The following is a 16,209-nucleotide window of genomic DNA, read 5'->3' as shown; positions in this document are numbered from 1 at the left end:
CCATGGTTCGCCACAGCTACCTCCCAATGTCGGAGATACCACAGACCCCTGAATGCCACAATTGTCAATCCTATTTAAATAGATAAGATCTTTATGACGTCAAGTATCGCAGGTGTCCTTCCTTTTAATGAGCTTGTCACTTTGCAGCAAGAGCTCCTCTGCGTAACGCGAACGAATGTTTCGGTGATAACAAACCAAATGGCCAGAATCCGGGCAATACCGAGGCCATTATTTTCTTTGCAGCTTAACGCGGGACCGGGAGCCCCCGACCCGTCGAACCCATCAAGAAAACAAAATAAATGATCACTTGTTGCACGTTTTTTTGTTTGATCAAGTTCGCTTTTTTGTCCCTCTCTCCCCTCCGACAGCCTCCTTTCGCGACCGAGCGGCCTATTGACACTCGTCGGAGTTCGGGACCGTGCGATCCCCGAACCGACCGCACCCGAACGTCGTTTAGTCACCGCCGCACCGTCGAAGGAGACGTTTATGCTCCGCGTCACTGTGAGGACAATTCTACAACTTTCAAGGACATTCGTGATATATGTATCCGTAGCGTGTTTTTTTTTGTGGGTTCCTCTTCAGTGCAATACATTAGGATTATAACTGAATAAATGGATTTATGTGTGCTTTGACAGTAAGTTGACCCGAGTTAGTCCCGTTCTATTCGCATACGTGGAACGGCAGCTTCGCCACTGAAACTAGACTGCAATACAAGGAAGTGTTCGATTTAATTAGCGTGTGAAAGTGTACGTTTGCTGCCAATTTCGAGCACTTTCAGCAATTTCACATGTAGTACGCAGGCCATTGCATTAGTGACTACTTTCTATGCACCGACTCTCGACGCACACATCACAAATGAAAAAGTTTCAATTTAGTTTTCGTAAAATCGCCAGTTTAAATTTATTCCTTATAACTATTGTCACATTGAATTTAATGACGTAATTGGCCTCATAAATCATAATTCCTGGTCCTTTGTCTGTGCCTTTTGCCCGCTTGAAAGCGCGTCTGAAGCTTCAATGGTGTAGTTCCACTGTTCCGTCGTTAGCGGGCGCCACTAACTTGACTCCGCGAAGGTACACTGACCCTTGGGGTGGTGTGTTTGTGTGTGGTGTTGGCTCTCTATTATTGCTTTCTCTAGTCCCCGATAGGCGATATTAATATAAATCGCCTTAAATTACTTCGATCGTTTTTGTCCGCATAGAGAGATCAAGGACACTTTTACTTTTATTAATAAGATGGTTGAATCCTATCGGTATCCGTCCGGGTGTTACGACATTAACTTTCCTGGTCTGGGCTGTTACAAAACGTAAGGATAATTTATGGCATGACGCCTGTAAACGTGTTAAGATAATCGTAATTTCCTAGAACGCGGTTAAGTAGGTGGCATGCTGAGTGGGTATTATCATACCTACATTGTTTAGGCATACAATTTTCACTGATGACTTTTTATTTCATAGAGAGATTATTTATACATTATCCGAGATTAGAATCGGTTATTCCGTATTTTCCGTTTGGTCAGCGCCTGAGGTCGTGTGGAGGTCGCGTTAGTACGGCAGTCCCTCCAGGGGCATTGCCTCAGAATAATTTTATTATAACAGGGAACCAACAACTTAGCACCCTGTAGATGGCCGGCGACCGTTAAGGTCGTTATAACATAACGACAAAAATTGAGCGGCTCAAACTCTTAAGGTTTTCGGACGTTTTTGAGAAAACCGAAATGAGGCATTTAAAAAATAACATCTACTTTCACGCAAGACACCATAAGAGATACACGAGGAGACCCGTTTTAGCTTCAATTAATAGAAATACTTTTTCCTATTTGTTTTGGCATTTATCTCCGCCGAACTGTATCGCTATCAAGTGGTGAATTTTGTGCCCGCTCTCTCTGATCGCCGAAAGCCCCCACGCGATTATGCCGCTCGCCTCGAAAACCGGCTGATCGCTCTGGTGGACCTCGGCCATGACTCCCGAATTAATCCTCATTTTCTTCTTTCTAGATCATCTAAACCACGAAGATCTTCCTGTGTTTGCCGCTTCAACAGGACCCAGGATTACTCGACTCTTGTGTAAAAAGTTGTGATATAATGAAGTGAATATATATTAGTAATGTAAGTTTGCACCGAAACGCAGCGGTATATTCAGTGCTTGTGATACTAGGAGTAATGCTACTGTGATATTAAAAGTACGGATGAAAGGTCTATGTGCGACAATTCGTCGTGGAATGTGCATGTGAGCAGTGCGTCCGGTTTCAGTAGTGCAATCAAAGATCGGGCGATAGTGGCTAATCACCGAGCCGACCATCCAAGTGGACAGTCATCTGCCAAATCCAGCTACAGCAGTCTTGAAAGTCGTGGAATCAGTGGTGAAGTTTACTCATTTAGAGGTGAGTAGTAGTTCAGTATTTTGCGTGAATGTTGATGGGTATTATATTGGTTGTTAAGATATCCCTGTAAGTTGGCGCTTGTTTTCAATTGTAAAGGTGAGGATGAAGGCCCAGTGTGTTCGTCTTCGCCCCTCAGTAGGATGGAATTCAACGAAACTCATAACTCTCTTCGTTTTGCCGACGATCGTAGCGACTCTGGCGTGAGTTCTTTGCGTTCAGGTAGCGGGGATGAACGCTCTGGATCCAGGTTAGTTTCAGTTATATTTTAAAGTCTAGATATCTCAGAACTTAATTCAAAAGCTATTCGTTGTTCAAGGAGATTGCAATAATACAGTAATAATGTAGAAGTTATGAGTTGGAAGCAGAATATAATATTGGCTGGACATACATGCGAAAATGATGAGTGGCTCAAAAAATTCACTATGGTTCAACTTTTTTGTGTAAAATGCAGCCCCCTGTATAATTTCATATCGCGTACCGTATTCCGAATTTAAACCATTTTGGGAAATATTAACATTTGAAATATCACAACTCTTTCACAGTTGACACGTGTTAAAATTTCCTGAAAAGCTATATTGGGTTACGTCAGGTTTTGTGCGACTAATACGGAGATTTTTATTATACATGAAAATATACAATGATAGGAAAAACCCAATATATCTGAGATATAAAAATAGCGAAAAACATCTCTAATCTTGAAGCTGTTATTCACCAGTAGTATTCATCCTATCGGAATGCGTTATAATCGAAAATCCTCAATTTAATGTTTTCGATTGCTGGAACTCGTAATGAGATTTGCCAAATAGCTACCAAGATCAAAAATAAAAGCAGTAGTAGCGTAGACGAAATTCATGGTGGAAAAAATATTGTAAAATTGGTAGCACCTGAGCTAAAATTTGTATTGGCATACGTAATAAATAACTCCTTTCAGCGTGGCATTTTGCCAAATGCTCCCAAAGTGGCACCAATTAATCCGTTGTTTAAATAAGGAGACCCAGATTTATCTAGATAATTATAGACTCACAAGTTGGACTTTTCCAAATTCCTTGAAATACCCAAGAGCACAAGGTTAAAGATATCAAGCCATTGTAATATATTAAGAATGAGTCAACATGGTTTATTAATTCACTGAAGATCCACTCAAATCGCCATATTTGAATATGTCAAGCCAAAATTAAATATGCAGGTGACTCAAATTGATTGATTGAGCATAATAAAAAATGTAGATGTGTTGATTAAAGCAAAGGAAACATTACGCTACGATCAATGAATAGTTTTCTGAAAATAGGCTAATGGTAAACAGCAATAAAATAAATGAAGCCAAACTCTTAGGCATTTAATTTTAATTCACTGCCAATAGATTTAAATTTATGGAATCCATCGAAATGTTTAAATAAGAATTGAGAAATTTTTTGATAGAAGTAGTATTCCTAGGCTTAGCTTACCGTATGACCCCTTTTTGGTGCCTTTGATTGTCGAAGTATTTCATGTTTCAGAACACTTCCACTTGCACCTGGCTGGTGAAATAACAATAAAAGTAATATATTGAACTAATGATAATATTAGAGCTAATAATTGTTTTTTTCTTTTTGCTACCTACACCAGGAAGATAATTTTTGCCTTTGGTTAACGATATAATTAAAATAAAATTATAATGGTGGCTATTAATTGGTTAAGAAATGGTTCGTCAAGACCAGAGCAAGGAATGCGATTATGTATCAAAATCTCAGAAGCTCAAGTTTTATCAAAATTGAACTGGAGTAGAATCGATTTACGACACATAAAAATTTCATTCGCCAATATGTCCGCAAAATCAGCTTCTTTTCTGAACAGAGTGGTGGGAACGCTCGATCCTTCAAAAAGGATTACAAAATGTGACCCTAGAGACGCATTATTGCACCTGATTGCTCCAGAGGACATTGCTGCTGATGAGTACAGCGCAGAGGTCAGCAGCAGGAAGTAGAGTCAGAAAAAAAACTGAAAAATCGAAAAAATAAATCGCTTAATTTCAATTTAACTGTTTGATCGCGATATCACTAATTCGAAAAAAAATCCATTACTCAAAATATACTGTTTGATAAACAGTCTAACTAATATGTTCCACAAATGTTTTTCATTAAAAAATGCTTAAAGTTAAAAAAATCCTTAATCTGACCTTGTCTTTGGTTCGTAATTGCAGTTTACCGCTTGAAAACTTAACATGAAAACGTGGTAGAAAAAAATATTAAATAAAGAAATTACTGTTTTTTTTTGTATTAATTTTTCGTTTTTAAATTTTCAAGCGGTAAACCGTAATTGGCCATTGAAAAGGGAAATTTCCCACTCTTTTTTTATGCACGTACAGCAGTTAAAAAGGTGACCTCGTTTTTAATTTAAATTAAATCTCCTATTTGCTCCGAAGTTGCTCTGGTACAATTACTATTTAAGCTTCTGCAAGTTTCACTAGAAGCCTAATCTTACTAAGAAGGAAAGTAAATAATAGTTACTTAATGATGATCAAGGAATTAAGATTAATTAATTAAAAATAAAGAGAAGTATGAAATTTTATGGTATACCCAGGAATAAATTTAAGTGGTTTATGATGCACCATTATTCAGTATTTTGTTAAACATAATTTTGATCACAGGCCTTAAGTAACTCGATTTTTTATAGGTCCAGTGCCTTAAGTTCATCCGACGAACCGAACATTTCATCGGGACGTCCATCGTCTAATTCGACCCCCACACTCTCGGCTGTCACTCGTTCGCCCCTGTTCGTTCCGGCCGGCGCCCCCATCGCCGAGCCGGTGCGCGTCTGGCGCGATCCAGGCCTGCTCCTTCAGGTAAGAATTCAGAAATCAGGTTCTAAATAACTCGCACCCAAAGAAATGCAACGGAGAAAATGGTCTTGACCCAAATGAAGCTCAAAGAAGTCCGAGGCAATGAGAATAAATTTGTATTGTAGGAGGAGCCCCACGTGCGGCACGTGCACAGCGTGCAGCATCAGTCTCTGCTAATGTCGCACCCGCAGCCCCCATCGACAGGCCCACAGCCGCCAACTTCGGCGCCGACAAGCCTCCCAGCTGCTTTGTATCCCCCATCAGTACCATCAATGGCACCCCATCCTTTAGCTCCTCATCCTGGGATTCCCAGTGGTGAGTTGCATAAGCAAATATGTTATGAGTTCAGATATTAGATACATATAAATGATATTTAAAATTTTAAATTACGTTGAAATAGCACCAATTTGATGAATTGCTTATTTTACATGTTGTGGCCATGACTTTTTCTGAACTGTTCAGTTGTGCATGGGTATTTGTTACCCAACTTATCGTATTAACTTTGCAAGGACATTTAGACTTATTTACTTATGAATAGTGTCTTATTCTTTCTAGTAGGGAACCATCCTCACTTACCCCCTCACCATCTCCTGCACCCGAGTTTCACGGATATCATATGGAAGCAGCAGCCTCAGCGGTACGCAGCCATGCCCTCACATCTCCTCAGTGGTCAGCAACAGTCCCACACTGCTGAGGACCTTGAGAGGGAACGGGCCATTTTGCAGGAACGTCACACTGAGCGCATGATCCGTCAACAGCACCAGGAGCAACAGCACAGGGAGTCCAAGGAACGTTTTGAAAGGGAACGCCACGAACGGGAGAAATTGGAGCGTGAAAGAGAAGAGAAAGAGAGACAAGACCAGGCACTGCAGAACCATTTTGAGAAATCTCTCGCTCGGGCTGCACAGCAAAGGGACCAGAAGTCGTGGAATTCGATGGGGTCAAACAGGGCGCAGCAAGCGCGCTCCAGTGAGGAGGAGAGGAAACAGAATGAGATGCATCAAAGGGAGAGGCATATGGCGGCAGTGAGAGTGAATGAGGCGAACCATCGGTGAGTAATTGATTTATGGTTGGGAAAAGATTGCTAGTTGGGTAAACGTTATGATGATATTCAACCACCAAGATCGCTGAGTTCAGATGATTATAAAATATTTCGTGTCTGATGTCTTCCCCGCAATTATAGTTACTTGAGTTTGAATTATAGCAGAGTAACACCATCTCTTGTTGGTTTCAGGTCATATTATGGGTCTGTGCCTCCAAAGGCAACTGTGTCGGCCAAAGCAGACTACCCGCCACCACCTGCTCATAGTAGACTCGCCCAATCAAAAGTGACTGACAAATTGACGAGTATGCATCAGTCAATGATACCAAAAAGTATGTGTAGTTGTTGGTTTTTTTTTCTTTGATAATTGAACTGTAATATTTTTTTAACGATTGTTTCTACTTTATAATGTATTATTTGTATTTTTTCAGCGGATTTGGCCATGTACGGCTATCAAGTCCACACCCCTCCGACCGCCTACTATGAACCAAAGAAATCTGACCTGCACAAATCGTCATCGAGCGGTCTCGTGGTAACTAAAACTAGCGCCATAGACAGTCGAGATTCACCCGTGGTCCTAAACGAGGGCAAAAGTTCTGTGATCGTGAAACACGACGGCAAATCGTCACATCACGTCGACTCTCGCGTGTCCATTTCGCTCAGTCCCAGTCCTAAATTGAGGAACGAACTGATGGGACATTACATTTCGGCCTCTGGAGGAGCTGCTCAGAAGGGTATCTACGAATACAGCCGCAGTCCAAGTCAGTCCCCTCACCATCTCAATCCTCTGGCTGCCAGTTCTCATCACCATCTCGAAGCCTCAAAGTCGTCCTCGCAGCATCATCGACCTTCTAGCGGTCAACTGCCCAGTCCTCACCAGCAACGGCAGTCCCCGCATGCGAGTCAAATGCATCATCCACATAGCCAGCAACATCCCTCACCGGAGCTTCGATATAGGCAAGAAGCGGGACCTACTGGTCAGAGTCTAATGTATGCGGGTGTTGGAGGTAAGTGATATTTGAATAGAAATTGTCAGACTTGTGCAATCGTTGTTTAATCAGGCAAAGTAGGAGGGTTCAATTATCTGTCGTCGTCTATTCCGGCATTGACGATAGCGTCAGCGTCGAATTCTTCAAGTTCAAAACCGAAGGTTTCATCGCCGGCGCCTCATCACATATACGGGAAACCGACAGCAGTGAGTGTGGTTCCTGTGAGTAGACCACAGGAGACACAAGCGCTTTCCCCGGCCATACATAAACCGTTGAATAGTGGTATCTCCTCTCCCTATCAGCAGGTGAGGAAAAACGGGGATGCTAATATTATTTTCAGTAAATGTAATGGATTTTATATTTGTATTAGATCTCTCAGTACCAGCCTCCGGTGATTACTGCCGCTCTGCCTGTCAACACGTGTCCACCACCAGCACACACCAGCCGATTGACTTCTGCTACTGCTCTAGGGTAAGCAATTTATACTATTTGAATATTCTCGTAGGGTTGAAAATATTCAATCGATTGTTAAATGACGTTTTGTAATTGTGTTGTCTATATTCGATTTACGTGACGATTAGGATAAGGGAGTTCTTTTTTTTCAAATGTCAAGCAATTGTCTGTTCGTCAAGCAGTTGACTTAAATGACTTTCATGCGAATAGAGGCTCACAAAAAATTGTCATATAATTTTAAAAAACCAAATAAATCGTTTTGTCAGAAAACCTCCAAAAAAAATTAAAATTCTCATGAACGCGCGAAATGCTCTCGTAGCGGTTTGACGCCAAAATGCGGTATGCTGGGAATGCTCAATTAACCAGGCAGCACGACACGCAATAAATTAGGGATTACGGGAGGAATTTGGCTTTTGCCGGTTTATATTGTCTTTCTGTTATCTAATTATTCGTTAAATTGTTTAGTGTTCGAAATGGAAGGCGTTCAAAAGGTATCGTTACGAGTGAAAGAGTATTAATGGTGACATCATATCGCGCTTACCCTTAAGAGTAGGAATGGGAAAATACTCCTTTAATGCTCGGATATGATCAGCTCACTTACATCCTTTCAAGCTTTATTTATTTTATTTCAGATATGATCGGCCGCCTTATCCAGCAGGTACTTTGCCTCCAGTGAAGAACATGGGTCAACCTGGTACTTCACCACCCACCATTGCCTCGGCTCCTTTGACTACTCCCCGTTCGCACCCCAGTTACAGCATATCGCCTGGGCCGACTAATATTCAACAGGTTCAGACACAGCCATTGGATTTAGGGATTAGCTCAAATAAGTCTAGGTACGTATGTCTTTGGGTACATAGTAGTTTTTCCTGGATTATTATTATTTTTCTACAGAGTGGGAATTTATTCTAATGCATAATGATATTGATTCCTTTCAGTGAGAACAACCAGTCGCCTTCCTCAAAACGCAAAGGCATTTCTGTAGTCGGTACTCCTGTCAGTCTGGAAGTGAAAAAACGCAGGATAGATGCCCCAATGTTCAGCAACAATGTTCCTTTAACGAGTATGCCAGTGCAATGTTCTTTAGCCGGACAGCCCCAGTTGGCGCGAGTCAGCGAGCCGAGTCCTCTAATCGCAGGTGCCGCCACTACCATTACTACCTTGGTGAATACGGCTGCCTATAGGTGAATAGTTGAATCCCCTGTATGAACATCTCAAGATTCTAATTTAACCAAATTTTTTAGACCTCCCATCAACACCACATTGCCATCCGAGCCGCAACTGGCCGCCGCTCTCACAGAGAATTTGCCGGACTTGAGCGTGACAGCGGTGACCATTGAAGTATCCCGGCCTGCAAGTACAGAATCGACACATTCCGTTCCTTCGGCCAAGCCGGGTACGCCACTGGGCGTGCCGCCCAGTTCAAGTCCAGCACCCTCCTCTAGAAGTACGGGTACTCCGAATACTGTAACGAATATTGGAATTAGTGGTGCAGTGACAGGAAATAGTGAATCGTTGCTTGTGAACGCGGGTAGTACTGATGGTACGTCTACGCCCCCCGTGGGGGAAGAGTGCCCTGGGACACCTCTTCGTGTGGGAACTGTCACGCCGAGCGTAATGGATTCCGAAAAGAGCAATAGTCCCGGACCGCAGAAGAGCGCGGGAGGGACTTATCCAGTGAGACATCTTAAAAAGGTATGTTGATACTTCTTTCAAGAATAAAAATAGCTCAATTTTTGATTAAAATTGGACTCAAATATAAAGCTGCCCAATCCCAACGCCTACCTAATATCCCTGTATGGAAGTTTGTTGTCATTATGTGATTTGTGTATTTTTAAAGTTGTCCACAGGGCAATTCCTTCCAACAGTACCCTTGAAACAATGACAATAAAACAATAGTTAAAAAAATTACTTAGACGTAGCACAAATATATTAAATAATAAAAAAAAAAAAACCGAAACGACCCAGATCAAGAACCAGCCATGACTGGGACATATCTCCATTCTATATTGAATGGATGTTTATGTTATTTTTTTCCACGCTATTTATATTTGGTATTAAATTATACTGAATGTAGGGACTTTGTGTATCCATTCAATGATTCACTATATTACCAAGCATCCATGTTAGTAAGCCTTCCTCATCTTTTTGCTTCTTTTCTCTATACATTCGCCGTGAGCTCATGCAGTAGACAGCGTCCGTTATCATGTTGAAGGATAGAAACATTTAATCGCATTCCATAAGTCTCTTGCAGTATCGAGAAAAAGAATCAGTTGAAATGTTTTCCATAATTTTTTTCTAAAATGACACAAGTATTATAGAGGTTGTTTTGGATAGTTTTAAATCTCTGGTTCAAACAAGATTTTTTGATGTGTGGAGTACTATCAGTATATGTAAAGATCAATTGACGTGATGTGATTTCGGCCCAAAAATTTGTAGTGACCCTATAAGGGCTTTATTAACCTGTGAAGTTTTATTTTAAATTTTGCAAAAAAGTTTATTCTAACCAGAAGATCCAAAAGGTTGATTTAAAAAATGTGAGTTGCTTCGTGTAATAAAAACTTCTGTGGATAGTGGATTGTCCTCCTTTTTCGGGACAACTCTTAACTCTAAAAAACTGTCAAAAATTAGAAATTCAGCTTTTCGTTCGTCTACTTAGGCGTGGCTTCAAAGGCATACTGGCGAAGACCTTGAAGACACCGTTGGAGTGATCGGCTCAGGTAGCTGTGTTACCTTACCCTTAAACATCGACCCCCCGACCTCGCCGACGATAAAAAACGAGAACCCCGTCAATTCCATCCACTCGGTCGGGAGTATGGCCGTGAACAGCATCAACAAGACCAAACATTTTTCCTCGAAGCCGGCCAACAGGAAGACGAAGGAGGCGAAGATTAACGGACATCCCAACGACTCGGGAAAGAACGGCGATGACTCGTCCAGTTCAGATCAAGAACGTAGCGGGCGGAAGAGTCCGCCCAAGAGGAAACCTCCCAAGCCGAAGAAGAGGAAAGGGAGCGCTGCGTTGGTGAAGAAGGCTGCTGAGGAGAAGAAGCGGAAAGGCGAAAAGTTGGTGAGTGTGCGAAGATTCTTGGAATTGTAAATAATTATTGTATAGCGAAGTCCGACTATCGTTATTTATGTATCGATTTTTTTTACTGGGTAATGCAGGCTCCTCAAAGTGAAAGTGGAAGCGATAGCGACAAAGAATCGGACAGTACCAAAGATAGCGATTCGGGGGCGAGCACCACCGTTTCTGGGAGTGGCAAGAAGCCAGGAAAAGAGCCGAGAAAACGAGGTAGAAGACCAAAAAGTTCAAAAAACGAAAAGGTATTAACTGAGTAAATGCGTTTTCTGCGAATGTTACAAAAGTGACTTTCAGGGCGAAGACTCGCGGCCAAAAAAACCTAAAGAAGATCCTCCGCGAGATCCCTTTCGCAAACCACCCGTTGGGCAGCTAAAAAAGACTGGAGAGAGTTTTTTGCAGGATGGTGCTTGTTGTGATGTAAGTTTTTGAGTAAAACTGTTTGCTGCAAGATAAAAGTTTTCTTAATTTTGCTATTTTAGGTAGCGCCCAAATTGGCTAAATGCAGAGAATGCAGGTGGACTCCAAACCAACGATCTCGCAACATGCCAAATATATTTTGTCGTTTCTATGCGTTTAGAAGGCTGAGGTACACCAAAAACGGTCAATTGGCCATTGCCGGTTTTAGTGATCCACACAAGGACGCAATGGATGTAAGTTAAAAAAACTAAAAACCCTCAATTTCCCTAGTTAAACGTTCATTCTTGCCAGGAGGATATAAAATTGTGGTTACCAAATACCGAGACTCCTCCTTCAGATTTGGATTTGGACACTTCGAGGTTTCTTTTAACCCAAGTTGGAGACCATTTCTGTGGTCTTTTGGTGCAAGAGAAGGAGGCCCACGACGAGCATCTGGCTGATGGTTAGTTGCTGACACTTAAAAAATTTCAAATTACAGTTTTAAAACATCCTTTTTTATTATAGACAAAGTGGTGGCGTGGAAGCGAGTAGTCCAAGGTGTGAGGGAAATGTGCGATGTATGCGAGACTACCTTATTTAACTACCATTGGGCCTGCGGCAAGTGCGGGTTCGTGGTGTGCTTAGATTGTTACAAGAGCCGGAAAAAAGGAGCGACGAAGTCGCTAAACGAGCCGGGGAAGGATCGAGACGAGTTCATGTGGCTGCTATGCACCAATCGATCTTCGCACGAACAGGAAAAGCTGATGCTTACGCAAATTATCGCTGACGATTGTCTTCTCAAGCTGGGGCGGATGGTGCATGAGATGCGGGATATGTTCAACATCGAACAGTTTTGCGGCTGTCAAATTTCGAAGGATCCAAAAGTGGTCAGTTTGGAATGTCGCGAGGCGGTCAAGGCGATTTTGGCCGAGAAAGTCAATGGGGTCAAAAAAGAGGGCAAGGAGGATTGCAAAGGTGAGAAATCTTAAAGAGTGCTTGTTTTGTTAGAGTTTTATATGTGAATTACCGGTAGTACAAGCTCTTAAACTGTAATATTTATATATAAACTCATCCTATGTCTGTTTCCTTGCAGCCACTATAAACGGTGTTAACGATGAAAAACAATCATCTCTCAACTGGTTGGCAGATGTAGCTCTCGCCAAGCCAGACCCTGATCGTTCGCCTAAAAGCAACGTAAAAGATGAGCCTTCCAGTAGCGAGGACGAGGGCAATTTTTCTACCCTTCGGGAGCTTTTAATTCGGCCCTCGCACAAAACCAACGGATCCTCGAGAGCGGCCTCGCCAGTGCTCAAAAGCAACTCCGAGAAAAAGAAACCAAAACCCGAAAACAACGGCGACGCAGACCCCTTGGCTTCCTTCGGGTTGGAAGCGATAACGCCCAAGTTGGAAAAAGAAGAAAAGGAGGAGAAGATGGAGCTGAAGCATTACATTCGGCGGTACAACTGGCAGAATATGGGGAGGCAGCAGCTGCCCATTAGGATAATGACGCTGACGGAGAGCAAAATTATGTATCCGAATGTGCCTCATTCGTGGCTGTGCGATGGAAAGTTGTTGAGGCTGAGCGATCCCCTGTGTAAGGATAACATGAAGATATTCCAGGTGAGTTCAATGAAGATAAAAATTCTTTGCAAGTGGTAATTTCACAGTTAAGAGTCTCGATGAACTTCGCGTAGATATGAAATTGTAATCTTAAAGGTGTTTATAGAATCCATTTTCATTGATTTTTTTTCTTTTTAGGATCAATGGAAACGCGGTCAGCCCGTAATTGTCTCTGATGTATGCAAGACCATCGACAAGTCTCTCTGGAATCCTGAAGCTTTCGCCCGCGACTTCGGAGACGAAAAAAACGATTTAGTGAACTGCATGACCGGAAACCTGGTGCCGAATCAGCCCATGCGAAAGTTCTGGGAAGGATTCGAAGAGCCTTCGAAACGTCTTAAAGATGAACGAGGCGAACCCATGTTGCTCAAATTGAAAGACTGGCCTCCTGGCGAAGACTTTGCCGAAATGCTACCTGCTCGATTTCAAGATTTGATGCAATCGCTGCCTTTGCAGGAGTACACGAGACGCAGCGGGAAACTAAACCTCGCGTCCAGATTGCCGGAATGCTTCGTGCGACCAGATCTTGGCCCTAAGATGTACAACGCTTACGGGTCGGCTTTACATCCGAATAAAGGAACCACCAATTTACACCTTGACGTGAGCGACGCAGTGAATGTCATGGTCTACGTGGGGATTCCAAAGGATGGCGACTCGGACGAGCATATTAAAGAAGCTTTTCGCGCAATAGACGAAGCTGGGTGTGATATATTGACAAGGCGGCGGGTTCGCGACAAAGGCGAACTTCCCGGCGCTTTGTGGCATATTTACAACGCGCGGGATGCGGATAAAATACGCGATCTGCTGAATAAAGTGACGGTAGAACGGGGCGGGAGGTTGGAGCCGCACAACGATCCCATCCACGATCAAAGTGGTTATTTGGATGGGCCGCTTCGCGAACGACTTTACAAAGAATATGGAGTGGAAGGTTATGCCATCGTGCAATGTCTGGGAGATGCAGTTTTCATTCCGGCGGGGGCTCCCCACCAGGTACGAAATCTGCACAATTGTATCAAAGTCGCGGAGGACTTCGTAAGTCCAGAAAATGTGGCGCACTGTTTCCATCTGACGCAGGAGTTCCGGGGCTTAAGCGATACGCACACGAATCATGAGGACAAGCTGCAAATTAAGAATATCATTTATCATGCCGTCAAAGACGGGCTGAGCACTTTGGGATCAATCGTCGATAAGAAGCTGGGCAAGAAAGTGGTGTTTGTAGATGGCGGAGAGTCGGCGCAGGAAGATGGCGAATCATAATGACGAAGCCACCAGCAGGATTTGAGGGTTTTAGTACGATTCTGAAAACGTGAACAATTTTTCGTCGTTCAAAGAATTAAGTCCCAAAGTGTCGATTTTAAATCAACTAATCATCGACGTGAATATTCCCAGTGAGAAAAAGTGTGCCCAAACGATGTGTAAAGAAAATAATTCTGCGGTCCTAGGCCAATCAGTCGGCCCTCATTTCCCCTACTCTGTATATACATGTAGCTTAGACACTACCCTGTACAAAACAGATATTTAAATTCGGTTGCGAGTTGCACGGTAAAACTTCCTGTTGTAGATTTTCGTGTCTATACGGCACAAGAGATTTTGTATTTAGTATGTTTACACTTTTTGTCTGTTATGGCGCCTTGAGGCGCTTCCAGCAGCTAGTCGTTCTTCACTCACTTCATCGTTATTAGAAAGCTGTGACGAGGGCCTAACGACTAGGCTCGATTTGCATTCGATACAAATAATACCGTTGGTATTTTTAAGAAATGTGTGCCTATTCAAGCAAATTCTCTAAAGTCTAAAGAAACGCAGCAGTAAAGTTGCTGCGTTTCAAAATTGTCGAAGCAAACTATTGGCTGTAATATGTGGGACGACGATTTTGAGACAATTTCAAAGCTGTAAGTGCCAATTAAATTCCTCCCAGGATTGTTTTCTTCCCCCCTGAAAAACTATATAGAGTTATGTGTATGAGGATTGACAGAGAGAAGTTGGCTGAAGCGAAAACACATGATCTCGATTTTTCAGTTGTTACGAATCAAACAACGACCTTGGAATTTTTTAAAATAATTTGTACTTTTTCTTCTCCATGTAATACGGTGTTACGTACGTTGAGTGTATTTGCGCCTAAAATGAAGCTTGGTCTAGTTTTAAACACGATGTGTATATTGTTTCAAATAAATGAACGGTAATTTATTTGCTTACAAGTTGCATTGTACAGTTTTAGGTTATAAGTTTTTGTACATGCAGAAAGTATTTTCCTTCTTATCCTTTTGAGGATAAAATTTTTTTGTACTATGTATATTATGAAGCATAGGTTTGAATAAAAAATGTTCAATTAGCTGAGTTTCATTTTAATTAAGTCACAACCTAAAAACCGGAAATTTTAAGAAAAAATGAATAATGCGTATTTCGTTAACTAAGCTATAGCTGTTTGAAAATTTGGTGCTTCACAGGTGAGAAAAATTTGTCAAAAACGGCTTTGAAACATAGATAATCCGGCAATTTCGCAAATTTAGACATCAAAAACCAGTAGCGCACGTGATAATTTTAACCAAAGAAATTAAGGACAGTTGCTCCGATTTTAAAGATATTTGGTTCAGCAATAGGTGTTCGATACAGATAGATATCACATACTATACGTTATTAAAATTTTTGGGCAAAAAATTGAAGTTGTTCGGTCCGAGATTTGACCGCAGTATATCAATGTTGTATCGTACGCTTACTGCTGAACCAAATACCTTTAAAATCGGAACTACTTTAGTTTTTCTTCATTCTTTTCATTTTTTTGGTCTATATTATCACGTACGTCACTGACTTGTCTAGGTTGAAGTTGTTGAATAAATCACAAAAATTTAGAGTGAAAAATTTCAGTTATTTTGGTTTTAAAAATATTTGGCTTCGAGCCAAGCAATCACTACCTTAATTACATAGTTGCTACGCATTTCAACGTTCATATGAGATAATCAACTTTTTGCTTTTACATTCGGCAGCATTTAAAATTACAAAATCATTCAATTTTATAAAATGTCGTTTCCTTTAATACAATTTTATTATAGGAAGAGTTAACGGAGGTGTCACAGATCAAAAAATGTGAACTGAGTTAATTGGGTCTCAATATAGTAGTTATAACCCTCCAACTATTGCCATCTTAATATTAAAAACACTATTTCAAGTTACTCAGAATGATCTCTGTTAAGAAAATTTTGCTCGTTCTTTTTTAACGAGTTGCATTAGCTATAAAGCAAACTTTTTACACTTAGGTCAATTCTTCTGCCATGCAAATCTTAGTTTAATTACTAAAGCCTAGATGTCGCTATGGTACATTTTTCTTTTTTTCAATTCAATCTATAAAAAAGCAACGTTACACAAATAATTAAACATTTCTTTACGTAAAGGCAGGTGTAGTGGTATAGATGACGCCATATAAAGCAA

The 16,209-nt window shown here is 41.5% G+C and overlaps 1 protein-coding gene across 1 annotated transcript; it reads left to right on the top strand.

The window, feature by feature from the left end:
* Positions 1–451: 451 nt before the first annotated feature.
* Kdm3 (Lysine demethylase 3) lies at positions 452–15,115 on the top strand. Its single transcript, XM_066396347.1, has 21 exons — positions 452–634; positions 1,998–2,383; positions 2,480–2,630; positions 5,036–5,204; positions 5,327–5,516; positions 5,757–6,252; positions 6,436–6,575; positions 6,675–7,250; positions 7,305–7,537; positions 7,603–7,703; positions 8,318–8,521; positions 8,624–8,869; positions 8,930–9,380; positions 10,345–10,755; positions 10,854–11,012; positions 11,065–11,187; positions 11,250–11,420; positions 11,479–11,629; positions 11,692–12,141; positions 12,260–12,786; positions 12,925–15,115. Exons 2-21 carry the CDS (start codon positions 2,200–2,202, stop codon positions 14,041–14,043), a joined length of 6,252 nt encoding a protein of 2,083 aa, XP_066252444.1. The 5' UTR covers positions 452–634; positions 1,998–2,199; the 3' UTR covers positions 14,044–15,115.
* Positions 15,116–16,209: the final 1,094 nt, after the last annotated feature.

Source organism: Euwallacea similis, chromosome 13, assembly GCF_039881205.1.
Source record: "Euwallacea similis isolate ESF13 chromosome 13, ESF131.1, whole genome shotgun sequence".
NCBI classification, from domain to species: domain Eukaryota; kingdom Metazoa; phylum Arthropoda; class Insecta; order Coleoptera; family Curculionidae; genus Euwallacea; species Euwallacea similis.
Note: the sequence above shows the minus strand (reverse complement) of the source record. Positions and strands in the feature narration are given on the sequence as shown.

Coding starts and splice junctions, on each gene's coding strand:
- Kdm3 (XM_066396347.1), top strand. CDS start 2,200: ATGTGCGACAATTCGTCGTGGAATGTGCATGTGAGCAGTGCGTCCGGT. Junction 7,538..7,602: donor TCTCCTCTCCCTATCAGCAG/GTGAGGAAAAAC, acceptor TATTTGTATTAG/ATCTCTCAGTACCAGCCTCC. Junction 11,630..11,691: donor CGACGAGCATCTGGCTGATG/GTTAGTTGCTGA, acceptor TTTTTATTATAG/ACAAAGTGGTGGCGTGGAAG.